Source organism: Hemiscyllium ocellatum, chromosome 2 (assembly GCF_020745735.1).
Source record: "Hemiscyllium ocellatum isolate sHemOce1 chromosome 2, sHemOce1.pat.X.cur, whole genome shotgun sequence".
Lineage (NCBI taxonomy): Eukaryota > Metazoa > Chordata > Chondrichthyes > Orectolobiformes > Hemiscylliidae > Hemiscyllium > Hemiscyllium ocellatum.
Window position 1 is genome coordinate 42,434,641 of NC_083402.1, and position 17,133 is coordinate 42,451,773.

General features: G+C 42.4%; 1 protein-coding gene across 2 annotated transcripts in view; it reads right to left on the bottom strand.

Annotated features, from left to right (window-relative positions):
* mccc2 (methylcrotonyl-CoA carboxylase subunit 2) overlaps nucleotides 1-17,133 on the bottom strand; it is a 130,998-nt gene that overhangs the window by 83,835 nt on the left and 30,030 nt on the right. For both annotated transcript variants that reach the window (XM_060836231.1, XM_060836240.1), the window contains exon 4: nucleotides 15,747-15,848. In XM_060836231.1, coding sequence (XP_060692214.1) covers nucleotides 15,747-15,848 — 102 coding nt within the window. The remainder of the gene's footprint in view (nucleotides 1-15,746; nucleotides 15,849-17,133) is intronic.

Below are 17,133 nucleotides of genomic sequence, written 5' to 3' on the forward strand. Positions count from 1 at the left end.
CTCAGCAAAAGTATATACCAGTGAAAAGGAAGGACTGTAAGATAAGTGGTAATCTGCCATGGGTGTCCAAAGAAATAAGGGAGGCTATCAAATTATAAGAGAAGGCAGACAAAGTGGCCAAGAACAGCAGGAAACTGGGAAAACTTTAAAGATCAACAAAAAGCCATATAAAGCGCTATAAAGAAAAGAAAGATAAAACATGAGAAAAAACTAGGAGAGACTATAAAGACAGATAACATAAGTTTCTATAAATATAGAAAACTAAAAAGTGGCTGAGGTAAATTGTTGGTCCTTTGGAAGATGAGAAGATGAGAAGGGGCATTTAGTGATGAAATGGCTTTGAACAGGTATTTTGTGTCGGTCTTCACAGTGGAGGACACTAATAACATGCCAGAAATTGACAAAGAGACGACAGTAGGTGAGGACCTGGAAACAATCACTATTACGGGAGTGATAGTGTTGGGCAAGCTAATAGAGCCAAGGATAGACAAGTCTCCTGACCGTCATGGAATGCATCCCAGGGTACGAAAATAAATGGCAGGAGAAACAGCGAGTGCTCTTGTGGTAATTTTCTAAAATTCGCTGGACTCTGTGGCAGCTCCAGCAGATTGGAAAATAGCAAATGTGATGTCACTGTTTAAAAAGGGAAGTAGACAAAAGATAGGAAATTATAGATTTGTTAGCTTAAGCTCTGTAGTGAGGAAGATGCTTGAGGTTATTACTAAGGAAGAAATAGTAAGGCATCTAGATAGAAATTGTCCCATTGAGCAGACACAACATGGGTTCATGAAGGGCAGGTCATGCTTAACAAATCAAAAGTTTATCGAAAAGACAGGGAGGTGGGCAGAGGGAGTGGGGTTGCCTTGTTAAGAATGAAATTAAATCTATGGCACTGAATGACATAGGGTCAGAGGATGTGGAGTCTGTGTGGGTGGAGTTGATGAATCGCAAAGGCAAAAAACTATAGTGGGAATTATGTATAGACCTCACAGCAGTGGTCAGGACCAGGGACGCAAGATAGGGCATGTCAAAAAGACAAAGTCATGGTGATCATGGGGAACTTCAATATGCAAATGGACTGGATGAATTATGTTGCCCATGGATCCAAAGAAAGGGAATTCATAGAATGTTTACAGGGTGGCTTTACAACACTGGATGTAATGGTGTTACAGTTAAATAAAAGTAATTACAGGGACATGAGAGGAACTGACGAAAATCAATTGGAAGCAGAGACTAGAGGGAAGACAGTAAAACAACAATGGCAGGAGTTTCTGGGTGTAACTGAGGACACAATACAGAGGTTCATTCCAAAGAAATAAAAGATTATCCGGGGGGGAGGTGATTAGACAGTCATGGTTGACAAAGGAAGTCAGGAAACGTATCATAGAAAAAGAGAGAGCCTATGAAGTGGCCAACAGCACTGGGAAATCAGAAGACTGGGAAGACTACAAAAACCAACAGAGGATAACAAAGAGAGAAATAAGGAAGGGGAGGATCAAATATGAAGGTAAACTAGCCAGTAATATTAGAAATGATAGTAAAAGTTTCTTTCAATACATAAGAAACAAACAAGAGGCAAAAGTAGAAATTGTGCCTCTCCAAACTGATGCAGAAAGGTGAGTGATGGGAGATAAGGAAATAGCTGAAGAACTTAATAAATACTTTGTGTCAGTCTTCACAGTGAAGACATGAGTAATATCCCAACAATTAAGGAGAGTCATGGGGCAGAGTTGAGCATGGTAGCCATTACAAAAGAGAAAGTGCTAGGAAAACTAAAAGGTCTAAAAATTGATAAATCTCCTGGCCCCGATGGGCTACATACTAATTTCTGAGGGAGGTGGTGGAAGAAATAGCAGAGGCTTTGGTTGTAACCTTTCAAAAATCACTGGAGTCAAGGAAAGGTCCCGGATGATTGGAAGATCGCTGTTATAACCCCCTTGTTCAAGAAAGGATCAAGACAAAGGATGGAAAATTATAGGCCGATTAGCCTAACCTTGGTTGTAGGTAAAATTCTAGAATCAATCATTAAGAATAAGATTTCTAAATTCTTGAAAGTGCAGGGTCTGATTAGAATAAGTCGGCATGGAGTATTAAGGGGTGGTTGTGCCTGACAAACCTGTTAGAATCTTTGAAGAGGTAACAAGTAGGTTAGACCAGGGAAACCCAGTGGATGTTATCGACCTAGATTTCCAAAAGGCCTTTGATAAGGTGCCTCACGGGAGGCTGCTAAGTAAAGTGAGTGCCCATGATGTTCAAGGTGAGCTATTGGCATGGATTGAGGATTGACTGTCTGAATAGCAGCTAGTGACAAGTTGTGTCCCACAGGGTTCAATGTTGCGGCCACTGCTGTTCACTTTACATGTTAATGATCTGGATGAGGGGACTGGGCACATTCTGGCGAAGTTCGTCAATGATATGAAGTTAGACAGACAGTCAGTAGTTTTGAGGTGGTGGGAAGGCTGCAAAAAGATTTAGACAGTTTATGAGAATGGTCCAGGAAATGGCTGATGAAATTCAACATGAGCAAATGCAAGGTCTTGCACTTTGGAAAAAAGAATACAGGCATGGACTATTTTCTAAATGGTGAGAAAATTCAGAAAGCCAAAATACAAAGGGATCTGAGAGTGATAGTCCAGGATTCTCTAAAGGCTGACTTGCAGGTTGAGTCCGTGATTAAGAAAGCAAAATATTGTCATTTATCTCAAGTGGGTTGGAATGTAAAAGCAGGGATGTGCTGCTGAGGCTTTATAAAGCTCTAGTTAGGTTCCATTTAGAATAATGTGTCCAATTCTGGGCCCCACACCTCAGGAAGGACATACTGGTACTGCAGTGTGTCCAGCAGACATTTACACAGATGATCCCTGGAATGGTAGGCCTAACATACGATGAATGGCTGAAGATCCTGGGATCGTATTCATTAGAGTTTAGAAAGTTGAGTGGAGATCTAATAGAAACTTATAAGATAATGCATGGCTTAGAAAAGGTGGAAGTTGTTTCCATTAGGCCAGGATACTAGGACATAGAACATAGAACATTATAGAACATTACAGCGCAGTACAGGCCCTTGAGCCCTCGATGTTGCGCCGACCTGTCATACCAATCTGAAGCCCATCTAACCTACACGATTCCATGCACGTCCATATGCTTGTCCAATGACGACTTAAGTATACTTAAAGTTGGGGAATCTACTACCGTTGCAGGCAAAGCATCCCATACACTTTCTACTCTCTGAATAAAGAAACTACCTCTGACATCTGTCCTACATCTATCACCCCTCAATTTAAAGTTATGCCCCCTCGTGCTCACCATCACCATACGTGGAAAAAGGCTCTCCCTGTCCACCCTATCTAACCCTCTGATTATCGTATATGTCGCTATTAAGTCACCTCACAATCTTCTTCTCTCTAACGAAAACAGCCTCAAGTCCCTCAGCCTTTCCTCGTAAGACCTTCCCTCCATACCAGGCAACATCCTAGTAAGTTTCCTGTGCACCCTTTCCAAAGCTTCCACATCCTTCTTATAATGTGGTGACCAGAACTGTACACAATACTCCAAGTGTGGCCGCACTAGAGTTTTGTACAGCTGTAGCATAACCTTATGGTTCCGGAACTCGATCCCTCTATTAATAAAAGTTAAAACACTTTATGCCTTCTTAACAACCCTGTCAACCTGGTGGCAACTTTCAAGGATCTGTGTACCTGGACACCGAGATCTCTCTGCTCATCTACACTACCAAGAATCTTATCATTAGCCCAGTCCTATGCATTCCGGTTACTCCGACCAAAGTGAATCAACTCACACTTGTCCACATTAAACTCCATTTGCCACCTTTCAGCCCAGCTCTGCAGCTTATCTATGTCTCTTTATAACCTACAACATCCTTTGTCACTATCAACTCCACCGACTTCAGTGTCGTCTGCAAATTTACTAACCCACCCTTCTACACCCTCATCCAGGTCATTTACAAAAATGACGAGCAGCAGTGGACCCAACACCGACCCTTGCGGTACACCACTGGTAACTGGACTCCAGGATGAACATTTCCCATCAACCACCACCCTCTGTCTTCTTTCAGCAAGCCAATTACTGATCCAAACTGGTATATCTCCCACAATCCCATTCTTCCACATTTTGTACAATAGCCTACTGTGGGGAACCTTATCTAATGCCTTGCTGAAATCCATATACACTACATCAACCGGTTTACTCTCATCTACCTGTTTGGTCACCTTCTCAAAGAACACATGGGCATTGCCTTAGAATTAGAGGGGGTCAATTTAGAATGGAAATGAGGAGCCATTTCTTCAGCCAGAGAGTGGTGGGCCTCTAGAATTCATTGTCATGAAGTGCAGAGGAGGCTGGGACATTAAATGTCTTCAAGGCAGAAATTGATAAATTCTTGATCTTGCAAGGAATTAAGAGCTACAGGGAGAGTGCGGGTAAGCGGCATTGAAAGGCCCATCAGCCATGATTGAATGGCAGAGTGGACTCGATGGGCCAAATGGCCTTACTTCCACTTCTATGTATTATGGTCCAAATCTTTTGGAATTCTATGAAGATATTATGAGCAAGGTAGATAATGGGGACCCAGTGGGTGTGGTATACCTGGATTTCCAAAAGATGCCGCACAAGAGGCTGCTGCATAAGATAAAGATGCATGACGTTACAGGTAAAGTATTAGCATGGATAGAGGATTGGTTGACTAACAGGAAGCAAAGAGTGGGGATAAATGAGTGCTATTCTGGTTGGCAATCAGTAACCAGTGGTGTGCCTCAGTGTTGAGGCTGCAATTATTCATAATCTATATGGATGATTTGGAGTTGGGGACTACATGTAGTGTGTCAAAGTTTGCAAGTGATACTAAGATAAGTGGCAGAGCTAACTGTGCAGAGGACTGTGAAATTTTGCAAAGGGATATAGATAGCTTAAGTGAGTGGGCAAAGGTCTGGCAGATGGAGCACAATGTTAATAAATGAAAAGTCATCCATTTTGGTAGGAATTATTGTAAAACAGACTATTATTTGAATGGTTAAAAGATTGCAGCATGCTGCTGGTTCAGAAGGATCTATATGACGTTGTGCACGAATCATAGGCAGGTGCCACAAGTAATTTAGACGGCAAATGAAATTTTATCTCTCATTGCTAAACGGATGGAATTTAAAATCAGGGAGGTTATGATGCAGCTGTATAGGGTGCTGGTGAGGCCATACATGGAGTACTGCGTGCAGATTTGGTCTCCTTGTTTGAGAAAGGATGTACTGGCACTTGAAGGGTTGTAGAGGAGGTTCACTAGGTTGATTCCAGAGTTGAGGGAGTTGGCTTAGGAGGACAGGGTAAAAACAAGGACTGCAGATGCTAGAAACCAGATTCTAGATCAGAGTGGTGCTAGAAAAACACAGCAGTTCAGGCAGCATCCAAGGAGCAGGAAAATCGACATTTTGAGCAAAAGCCCTTTATCAGGATGAAGGGCTTTTGCCTGAAACATCGATTTTCCTGCTCCTCGGATGTTGCCTGAACTGCTGTGCTTTTCCAGCACCACTCTGATCTAGAAGCTTATGAGGACGGACTTGGTAGAGTGGGATTATATTCATTGGAATATAGAAGAATGAGGGGGGGATCTTATAGAAGCATGTAAAATTATAAAGGGAATAGATAAGATAGATATAGAAAGGATGTGTCCACTGGCAGGTGAAACTAGGACAAGAGGGCACAGCCTCAAAATTAGGGGAAGCAAGTTTAGGACTGAATTGAAAAGGAACTTCTTCACCCAGATGGTCGTAAATCTTCAGAATTCCTTGCCCAGTAAAGTAGCTGATGCTATTCAGTAAAGGTTTTTAAAGCCAAGATAGATTTTTTTGAACAATAGAGGAATTAAGGGTCAAAGGTGAGAGTGCGGGTAAGTGGAGCTGAGTCCACGAAAAGATCAGTCATGATCCTATTGAATGGCGGACAGGCTCGAAGGGCCAGATGGTCTACTCCAGTTCTTGGTTACTACGCTATGTATTTATGTCATTATATCCACCAGACTAACACATACAAATACGGAACTGCCCTGAAAATCTCTTGAAAAACACTGCTGCAAAGATATTCAGCATCCAAAGGAAGCAGCAGTCAGAAAATGAAAACTATTTCAAGTGAGAATATCATTCCAGGTACACAAAGATCAGTTCAAGGTACTTCGCACAGTGTGCCACATCCCATAACTGTTTCTCAAGTTCAGATTTGGGGAGGTGGTTACCTAGTGGTATTCTCACTTTAATCCAGAAATTCAGCTAATGTTCAGGGACATGGGTTTGAATCCTGCCATGGCTGATGGTGGAATTTGAATTCAATTTTTAAAAATCTGGAATTAAGAAATTACTTATGACCATGAAACTATTGTTGATTTTTGGAAAGGCCCATCTGGTTCACTAATGTCCTTCAGGGAAGGTAAGGCAGGACAGACCCAGCAGACGTGGTGGCATAGTAATATACAGTCAGGAGAGTTGCTCCTGGAGCCTTTAACATTGATTCCAGACCCCGTGAGGTCTCATGGCTTCAGGTTAAACATGTGTAAGGAAACCTCCTGCTGATTACCACGTACCATTCTCCCTAGTTTGATGAATCAGTATTCCTCTACATTGAATAACACTTGGAGGAAACACTGAGGATGACAAGGGCACAGAATGTACTCTGGGTGGAGGATTTTAATATCTGTCACCAAGGGTGGCTCAACAGTAGCACTGCTGATCAAACTGACAAAGGATTGGGTCTGCAACAGGTGATGAGGGAACCTGCAAGAGGGAAAACATACTTCACCTCATGCTTACCAATTTGCTGGCTGCAAGTGCATCTGTCCATGATAGTATTGGTAGGAGCAAACACCACACAGTCCTTGTGGAGACAAAGTCCGGCCTTCACATTGAGAATAACCTCCATTGTGCTGTGTGGCACTATCACCAGGCTAAATGGGACAGACTTCAAACAGGTCTAGCAATTCAAGACTGGGCATTCATGAGGTGTTCAGGACTATCAACAGCAGCAGAAGTGTACTCCAGCACAACCTGTAACTTCAAAGACTGGCATATCCCCTACTCAACCTTTATCATCAAGCCAGGGGATCAACCCTGAGTCAATGCAAAATAGAGCAGGGCAAATCAGGAGTAGTGTCAGACATACCTGAAGATGAGATGGCAACCTGGTGAAGCTACAAAACAGGACTACTTGCAAGCTAAATAGCAAGTGACAGACGGAGCCAAGTGAGCTCAGACCAAAAGATCAGATCTATCTCTGCAGTCCTGCAACATCCAGTCATGAGTGATGTTGAACAATTAAGCAACTCACTGGAGGAAGAGACTCCACAAATACCCCCATGCTCAATGATGGAAGAGCCAATACATCAGTGCAAAAGATAAGGTTGAAGCATTTGCAACAATCTTCACCCGGAAGTGTCAAGTGGATGATCCATCCCCACCTCCTCCAATGTCCCCAGCATTACAGATATCAGTCTTCAGCCAATTCAATTCACTCCATATCAGTCAGGAAACGGGTGGAGACACTGAATAGTGCACAGACTACAGGTCCTAACAACATTCTGGCAATACAAACGAAGACCTGTGCCCCAGAATTTGCCACTCACCTAGCCAAGCTCTTCGAGTACAATCACAATTCCGGCATCTACCTGGCCAATTACCTCATCAGTCATCATCAGTAAAATGATGGAAAGTGTCATGGGTTCTACTACGGCCACTCAGTTCTGACCTCATTACAGCCTTGGTTCAAACATGGACGAAAGAGCTGAATTCCAGAGGTGAGGTGAGAGGAACAGCCTTTAACATCAAGGAGCCCTAACAAAACTGGACTCAATGGGTATCAGGGTCAAACTCTCTGCTGGATGAGGTCATACCTGGTACACAGGAAGATGGTTGAGGTTTTGGAGTCAGTCATCTCAGCTCCAGGACATCTCTGCAGAAGGTCCTCAGGGTAGTGTCCTTGGCTCAACCATCTTCAGCTACTTCATCAATGGAGCTTCCCATCATCACATGTTTTGAAGTGGGAATGTTTGCTGATGAGTGCACAATTTCAGCACCATTTGAGACTTCTCAGATACTGAAATAGTCCATGTCCAAATGCAACAAGATCTGGACAACATTCAGGCTTGGGTTGATAAGTGGCAAGTTACATTCACTCTGCACAAATGCTAGGCTATGATCATTACCAATAAAAGACAATCAAACCACTGCCCCTTGCCATTCAGCAGTGCTACCATCACTGGATCACCCAATATCAACATCCTGGGGGTTAGCAATGACCAGAAACTCAGCTGGACTCACCACATAAACACAGTGGCTACAAAAGCAGGTCAGAAGCTAGGAATACTGTGACGAGCAACTCACTCACCTCCTGACTCCCAAAGCCTGTCCATCATTGAGAAGGCATAAGTCAGGAGTGTGATGAAATACTCCCACTTGCCTGGATGGGTTCAACGCCAACAACATTGAAGAAGCTCGATGCCCTCCAAGACAAAGCAGCCCGATTGACTGGCACCAAATCGACAAGCCTCCATTTCCTCCACCAGCGACGTTCAGTTGCAGCTGTATACTGTCTCCAAGATTAACTATAGAAATTCACTAAAGATCCTCAGACACACCTTCCAAACCCATGATTACTTCCATCTAGAAGGACAAGGGATACATCGATACATGGAATCATCTTCACCTTCAAGTTACCCTCCAAGCCTCTCACCATCCTGACATGGAAATTAATCACCATCCCTTCACTGTCGCTGAGTCAAAAAACTGGAACTTCCTCCTTAATGGCATTGTGGGTCAACCCTCAGTAGGTGGACTGCAGCAGTTCAAGAAGGCAGGTAACATAATCTTCTCAAGGCAATAAATGCTGGCCAGCCAGCAACATCTACATCCCACATATGGATAATTTTTTAAAAAACACCTTTTTCAGGAAATGGCGGCTCACAGACTCTAATTATTCAGGTTGTATTCCCACTTTCAGGCATTCTGAAAAGCAACAGAGAGCGTAAAATGACATTGTACTCTCTGCAAATCAAGGCCTCTCTTTGCTGAGTTTACCAATTGAAAAGCAAGATCCTCCTGGACAAAGAGTCTAAAGTGATTGTCACTACTCACAAAGGATGCACTCTTCCTTATAAAGATACATAACCTTTTCCATAGCAAAGGTGGGTGAAATATTTGCCAATTAGAGCAGATATGAACTCTGCCTGAAACTCTAAAGACAATCCAAAAATTCAGAAGGTATCACAAGCACACGTCTTCCATTTGGCATAAGTGTACTATTGTACAAACAGGTAGCACCCTGAGCCTCATTTCCCACCCCACCAGCATTCGCTTACAAAGGATCATGAGCCGCCATTTCCACCACCTCCAGCAGGATGCCATCACTAAACACACAGTCCTCTTCCCTCCTTGTCAGCCTTCTGCAGGTACCATTCTCTCTGGAATACCCTGGTTCACTCCTCCTCCACTCCCAACACCCCACATACCTTCCCATGCAACTGCAGAAGGCACAACACCTGGCCATTTATTTCCTCCCTCCTCACTACCCCAGACCCAGACATACCTTCTAGGTGAAGCAGTAATTTACCTGCACTTCACTTAAAGAGAACTCCTATATTCTCTGCTCACAGGGAGACAAACACAGACTGGATGACCTCTTCACAAAATATTGTGTCCACAAAAACAATCTGAGCTTCCTGTTGCCTGATCTTCAACACATCATCGTGATCCCTGACCAACCAATATGTTTTAGACTTGGTGCAGTGCTCCAATAAAGCTCAGCTGAAAGAACTATAGAACTATACAGTGTAGAAGAGGCCCTTTGGCCCATTGAGTCTGCAGCAACGTGAGAAACACCTGACCTTCAACCTAATCCCAATTTCTATCACTTGGCCCATAGCATTGAATGTTAAGACGTGCCAAGTGCTCGTCCAGGTCTTTTTTAAAGGATGTGAGGCAATTTGCCTCTATCATCCTTCCAGGCAGCGCAGCTCGTAGCATCATGACCCTCTGCATAAAAATGATTTCCTCACATCTTCCTAAACCTCCTCCCTCTCTCCTTAAACCTGTGTCCCCTCGTGACTGACACTTCAACCAAGCGAACAGTTGCTCCTTATGTACTCTGTCCACATCCCTAAATCTTGTGCCTGGGAACTCTGCAATCTTAGGGACTCAATATTCAGTTCAATAACTTTAGGGCCTGAACACCATCTCCCATGTCCTTACTCCAACCCCTACACATCAGGCCTTGTCATCACAAGGGCTGCTCCCACAAGCATCAACAACTAATGGTCCCAATTACCAGCTACTGATTCTCCCAGGCTGACCTCAAACATTCCTTTGTCCAACTGCTGTTTCTTTCTCTCTCTCTCTCTCGGCTTCATCTCCACCAATCATTTACTCCTCCCCCCCCCCCATCCCAAATTCAGCATATAAACCAAACTCAGTTCTGAAGAGGGGTCACTGAACTGAACCTGAAATGTTAATTCTGGCTTTCTCTCCACAGATGCGTTGTCCAGCTGAGTTTTTTCAACAATTTCTGTTGTAGTTGATATTGAATACTGTTCTGACTCTATCATCCTACAGGGGCCCAACAAAGCAGCCCGATCTCCAAATATTTAATTCTCTAACAATTTACAACCACAGCTAATAATCCTTTCTTAAAAAAAGAAATAAAAAGACATTAGCACATTCAGGATTGACTACACATGAAGTGTTGGAATTGGATGGCAAGGTCTGACCTTGCAATGTGGTCTGGTTATATATGCCGAGTTTCCATTAACTTTCTTCATACATAATACTAATAGCAAGATGATCTACAAGTGAAGTCTGTTCTAGCATTCCTTTCTTATAAAAGTTTTAGTGGAAGAACAAATGAAATGGGGGAGCAGAGGGTCAATCAGCTAATTTGGATGGATGGATCATGTATAAAGATTATTAATCAAGGAACACTTAAACATGCATCTCAATTATATGTGCATGGGACATATTATGTAATTACTTATTACATAAGCACAATCCATAGCTCTACTCTATGATAGTAGAACTAGTTCTCTTTTATGGTAATGTTCCAAAGAGTCAAAAGCAACTTGGACACATAGAAAGCCTGGAGAGTGAGAACTAGTCATTCCAGATCTTCTGCTTAGTGTAGCTTCTATAAGGTAATCGGTGTCTGGGAATCAGTGCTTGTGATTGAACATAAATCGAAGGCCAAACCAATTCCTGTATTGAAGTTGTTACTATATTAAAACCTTATGCATGAATCATAATTGGAGTTTTCATCAGATTAACAACTCTTTTTTGCAATGGTTATCACCAAGAAATTGGATTAATAACAAACATTACAGTTGAGTAATGTAATGGCACCCTCTGGTGGAACCTAAGTGTGAAGTTTTCACCTAATCAAGAAACTACTACATTCCTAATCCGTAAAAAAGCAGCAAATAGATCAAGTTTTGAAGCTGCAGTGCGAGCTTTAGATTCTAGGATTAACTGTCCTCATTTACTTGCTTACATTAAGCTTAATTAAGCACATGTTCTAATGAAAGGTGATTGTCCTGATACATTAATATTATTCCTCTCTTAATGCCAGACTGGCTGAGCATTGCTGCATTTTCTGTTTCAGTCTTATGTGCATGATAAGAAGGTTGTGACAGGTCACTGGAGGGCTGATTTTCTAAGATTTTGCATTTGTATAAGAGTCTGACAAACTGAGCCCTTCATTCATGGGAATGTCAGATCACTGACTGCCTAGCATTTACTGTCCATCCCTAGTTACCTTTGAGAAGGCATTGATCTACCTTCTTCTACTGCTACATTCAATAAACTGTTGGTACAGCCATATGCTATTTGGGAAGGATTTCCAGGATTGTGACCCAATAACACTGAAGAAACAGTGACATATTTCCAAGTCAGGATGGCAAGGGTTTCTAGATAGTTGTGATCATATGTTTGCAGGCGATACATTACCAAAGGAACCTTGGTGACATTTTGCCGTTCATCTTGCATATGGGTACACACTGCTGTGACCAAATGTGGTGGTAGAGGAGTAAAAGTTTGTGGATATTGAGCCAATCAAGTCAGTTGCTTTGTCCAGATGGTGTGAAGTTTTTTGACTGTTGTTGTAGCTCACTCATTCAGGCAAGAGAGGAGAATTCTATCACACCTCTGACTGATAACTTGTAAATGCTAGGCAGGATCTGGGGAAATCAGGAGGGATCCTTGATGCTACATTTGATTAAATGCCTCAGTGTCAAGAACAGTCACTTTTTTCACTTCCTGAATTCAGTTTTTATTATCCATATATGAACCAAGGCAATTATGAGGTTGAACGATATTTCCCAAACTATAATCAATACCAATGACCACCAGAGGTGGTATGTAACAGAAAAATGAAATGCTATACAGGTTTCCCTAAAATGATAACAAATAAAACGGTCTCTGAATTTTCAATACAACATCTCAGTTGGCAGTATCTGTAAGCAAAGAAAGGGGAAGTTGCAATGTAACCTTTCCACAAATGAATTGATGCCTGATATGTAAAGATGTAGCCAGAGTGGGATCTATGTACCAGATTTATTAGATTTTGAGATGGACCATCATTATACCATTACATAGAAGACAGCAATAAATGCAACACTCTAGCCAGTGACATCCACTTCCTGTGAACTAATTTTAAGAAAAAGCAAATTACTAACCAAATTTGGAGCTCAAAGGATGCCAGGGAGACACAAGCATGCAATGAAAACGGAAAAAGAATCTTGCATTTCACGTGAATTTTTCAAACAAGGTCTAGGACAATTAGACCAAGTTGAGAGGGAAAATGAAGAGGAAAATATAAACGTAGGAATAGAAATTGGAGGTGTAGTGGACAGCGAAGATGATTACCTCAGATTACAACAAGATCTGGACCAGATGGGCCAATGGGCTGAGAAGTGGCAGACGGAGTTTAATTCAGATAAATGAGAGGTGCTGCATTTTGGAAAAGCAAACCTTAGCAGGACTTGTACACTTAATGGTAAGGTCCTAGGGAGTGTTGCTGAACAAAGAGACCTTGGAGTGCAGGTTCATAGTTCCTTGAAAGTGGAGTCGCAGCTGGATAGGATAGTGAAGGAGGCATTTGGTCTGCTTTCCTTTATTGGTCAGAGTAGATTAGATTAGATTAGATTACTTACAGTGTGGAAACAGGCCCTTCGGCCCAACAAGTCCACACCGACCCGCTGAAGCGCAACCCACCCATACCCCTACATTTACCCCTTACCTAACACTACGGGCAATTTAGCATGGCCAATTCACCTGACCCGCACGTCTTTGGACTGTGGAAGGAAACCGGAGCACCCGGAGGAAACCCACGCAGACACGGGGAGAACGTGCAAACTTCACACAGTCTGTCGCCTGAGTCGGGAATTGAACCCGGGTCTCAGGCGCTGTGAGGCAGCAGTGCTAACCACTGTGCCACCATGCCGCCCAGTATTGAGTACAGGAGTTGGGAGGTCATGTTGTGGCTGTACAGGACATTGGTTAGGCCACTGTTGGAATATTGCATGCAATTCTGGTCTCCTTCCTATTGGAAAGATGTAGTGAAACTTGAAAGGGTTCAGAAAAGATTTACAAGGATGTTGCCAGGTTTGGAGAATTTGAGCTATAGGGAGAGGCTAAACAGGCTGGGGCTGTTTTCCCTGCAGCATCGGAGGCTGAGGGGTGAGCTTATAGAGGTTTACAAAATCATGAGGGGCATGGATCGGGTAAATAGGCAAAATCTTTTCCCTGGGATTGGGGAGTCCAGAACTAGAGGGCATAGGTTTAGGGTGAGAGGGGAAAGATATAAAAGAGACCTATGGGGCAACTTTTTCACACAGAGAGTGGTATGTGTATGGAATGAACTGCCAGAGGATGTGGTGGAGGCTGGTACAATTGCAACACTTAAGATGCATTTGAATGGGTACATGAATAGGAAGGGTTTGGAGAGATATGGACCGGGTGCTGACAGGTAGGACCAGGTGGGGTTGGGATATCTGGTCGGCATGGACGGGTTGGACCGAAAGGTTTGTTTCCATGCTGTACATCTCTATGACTCTATGAGATGGCAGGTAAATTTTCTACCGATAGTAAAAGAGGCAGGCTGGCTCTCTTTGTCAGCTTTCTCTGTTACTTCAGTGAAAATTCAGTTAGATGTATTGATAATGATTATGTCAATTATGATCTGTCCTCTACAATTTTATTATTCTTTTGTGGGTTGTAGGTGTCACTGGCAAGACCAGCATTTGTAACCTTGTCCAAATTCCTAATCACTCTTGAACTGGGTGGCTGGCAAAGCCAATTAAGAGGGCAGTTAACTGTCAACCACAATGCTTTGAGTCAGAAATCATATTTGCCTAGGATGGCTGGTTTCCTTTCCTGAAGGACATTAGTGAATTAAGTGGGTTTGCACAATCACCACTACTAGGCCTAATTTTATATATCAGATTTCTGAATTGAACTTTAATTCTGCCAGCTATCATATTGGATTTGAACCTATGACCTGACAGCATTAGCCTGGGCCTCTGGATTAGAGTCCATTGACTTTATCACTATGCCACTATACATGTACTGCAAAACCCATGGTACCTTTTCTTACTTAATTCAAACTTCTCCAAGATTTTCTACTGATTATTGTTTCTAAAGTTCTTCCTGCACTGGTGTTGAACTGACTAGACTGTCCTGAGGGCTGTTCTTCACATGTTTTTGTGAAATTATGTCAGATTTACCAATCCTAATTCTCTGGTATCTCTCTCATGTTATGGGAAGATTGTAGCAAGCTATTGCACTATTTTGACTTCTACTTTACTATGCATCCTGAGATGCAAACTATTTGGAGCATGCAACATTTTCACTCTTACATTTAGCTAGCCATTTCACGGAATCACTTCTTGCCCACTTACTTTCCACTATCTCTACTTCCATTTTGTTGGATGCCTCCTCTTTTGTGAACACCAAAACAAAGTACTCATTCAATATTCTAACCTTGCCTCACATCATAATCACCTTTTTGACCCTAACTATTCCTCTATTCCTGGTGTAGGGCTTTTGCCCGAAATGTCGATTTCCTGCTCTTCGGGTGCTGCCTGACCTGCTATGCTTTTCCAGCACCACTCTGATCTAAACAGTGATCCATTAATGATCACTTAACAGCTTCAGCCTATGTATGATCAGATAATTTTGTTTCCAGCAGGCAAGAAAAAAAGTTACAGCCTTCCAGACTTGGAAAGTGGTGGAAGGGGGCTGCCTACAAGGTTGAGGAGACGGGACGGGCCTTGAATTGGACTGCAGTCAAGGACTGAGTTAGAGATTAGTTAGGGGTGAGTTAGAGATCAGTTAGGAGTAAGTTATAGAGGCTGGGTTTGTTTTCCTTGGACCAAAGGAGACCAAAGGGAAATTTTATACAAGTGTACAAAATTATAGCAAGTGTAGATAGGCAAAGGAAAGATGTGTCCATCAGTAAATGGTGTGAGAACTATGTGCCACAGACTTGAGGCTTTGAGCAGGAGGCATGTGAGGAAGAACTTTTTTATGCAACAATAGTAATTCCTTAAAACTTATTGCCGACAAGTGTGGCAGTAGGCCATCAGTGATTACCATAACTACTTCATCCAGTCCCCACACACTATTTCTTACAAGACATATCCTGAACGTCTTTCCATGACACCTTTTTATATTAAAAAGATGGGTAAAGGAAGATTCAAATATAATACTTACCCTGATACTCTTCCAATCCCTGTGATGATGCCTCCTGCCGGTACCTCTTCCTCGCCATACAGTTGAAAACCCGCAAATTGTGAAAATTCCAGGAATGGAGATCTGTCAAATAAAATTTATCCTTTCTTAGTAAAAAAAAATTCTAACATGCTTAACATTTCTGTTGATAATATATTACTGAGTCAATAGCTGGACTATTTTTTGTTTGAAGGATTTTACAGTGCATCAGTTGGCTGTAAAAATTGTCTACAAAGACAAAATTTGTCAAATGCCAGGGCCCACATCCTTACCAACCTTCTTTATTTCTTATTTTCCCAACAGTAGCTGCCCCATCAGCCAACTCACAATCACTTACTGGAACTTTCACCCTGAGCACATTCACTCTTTCACAAAGCTACGGGGTTCCAAAAGTATGAGTCCTGATGCTGCGGAAAGGCTGGCACTATCATAATGCATACTTTTCTATTTTTTAAATGACTGCTGTAAGCCACTACTGCTTCTTACATGCACTGCTCACATTAAAACGTCAACATCAGATCAGGACAAGGCTATAGTTGGAAAATAAATGCTGAGAATCTCAGCATGTCTGGCAGTAACTCTGGACGAAAGGAGAGTTAATGTTTCAAGTTTGACTTTTCTTCAGAATAAATTGGAGAACTGGGTAACACTAAAGCAAATGAATTTAGAGAAAAATGTCCTCATGCCTGGTTGATCAGAGTTCACTGAATCCCCCTCAAAGATCAGCAAGGCGGCCTTTGTGTGGAACCATAGGAGATGGGGCAAATACCAAATGAGTATTTTGCATCAATGTTTACTGTGGAAAAGGACATGAAGATATAGAATGTAGGGAAATAGATGGTGACATCTTGAAAAATGTCCATATTACAAAGGAAGAAATGCTGGATATCTTGAAACACATAAGAGGGGATAAGTCCCGAGAACTCTATGGGAAGCTAGGGAAGTGATTGCTGGGCCTCTTATTGAGATATTTGTATCATCGATAGCCACAGGTGAGGTGCCAAAGTACTGGAGGTTAGCTAACGTGGTGCCACTATTTAAGAAAGGTGGCAAAGACAAGCCAGGGAACTATAGACCAGTGAGCCTGATGTCGGTGGTGAGCAAGTTGTTGGTGTGACAGGATATACCTGTATTTGGAAAGGCAAAGACTGATTAGGGATAGTCAACATGGCTTTATGCATGGTAAATCATGTCTCACAAACTTGATTGAGTTTTTTTGAAGCAGTAACAAAGAGGATTGATGAAGGCAGAGCAGTAGATGTGATCTATATATATTTCAGTAAGGCATTCAACAAGGTTCCCCATCGGAGACTGATTAGCAAGGTTAGATCTCATGGAATACAGGGAGAACTCGCCATTTGGATACAGA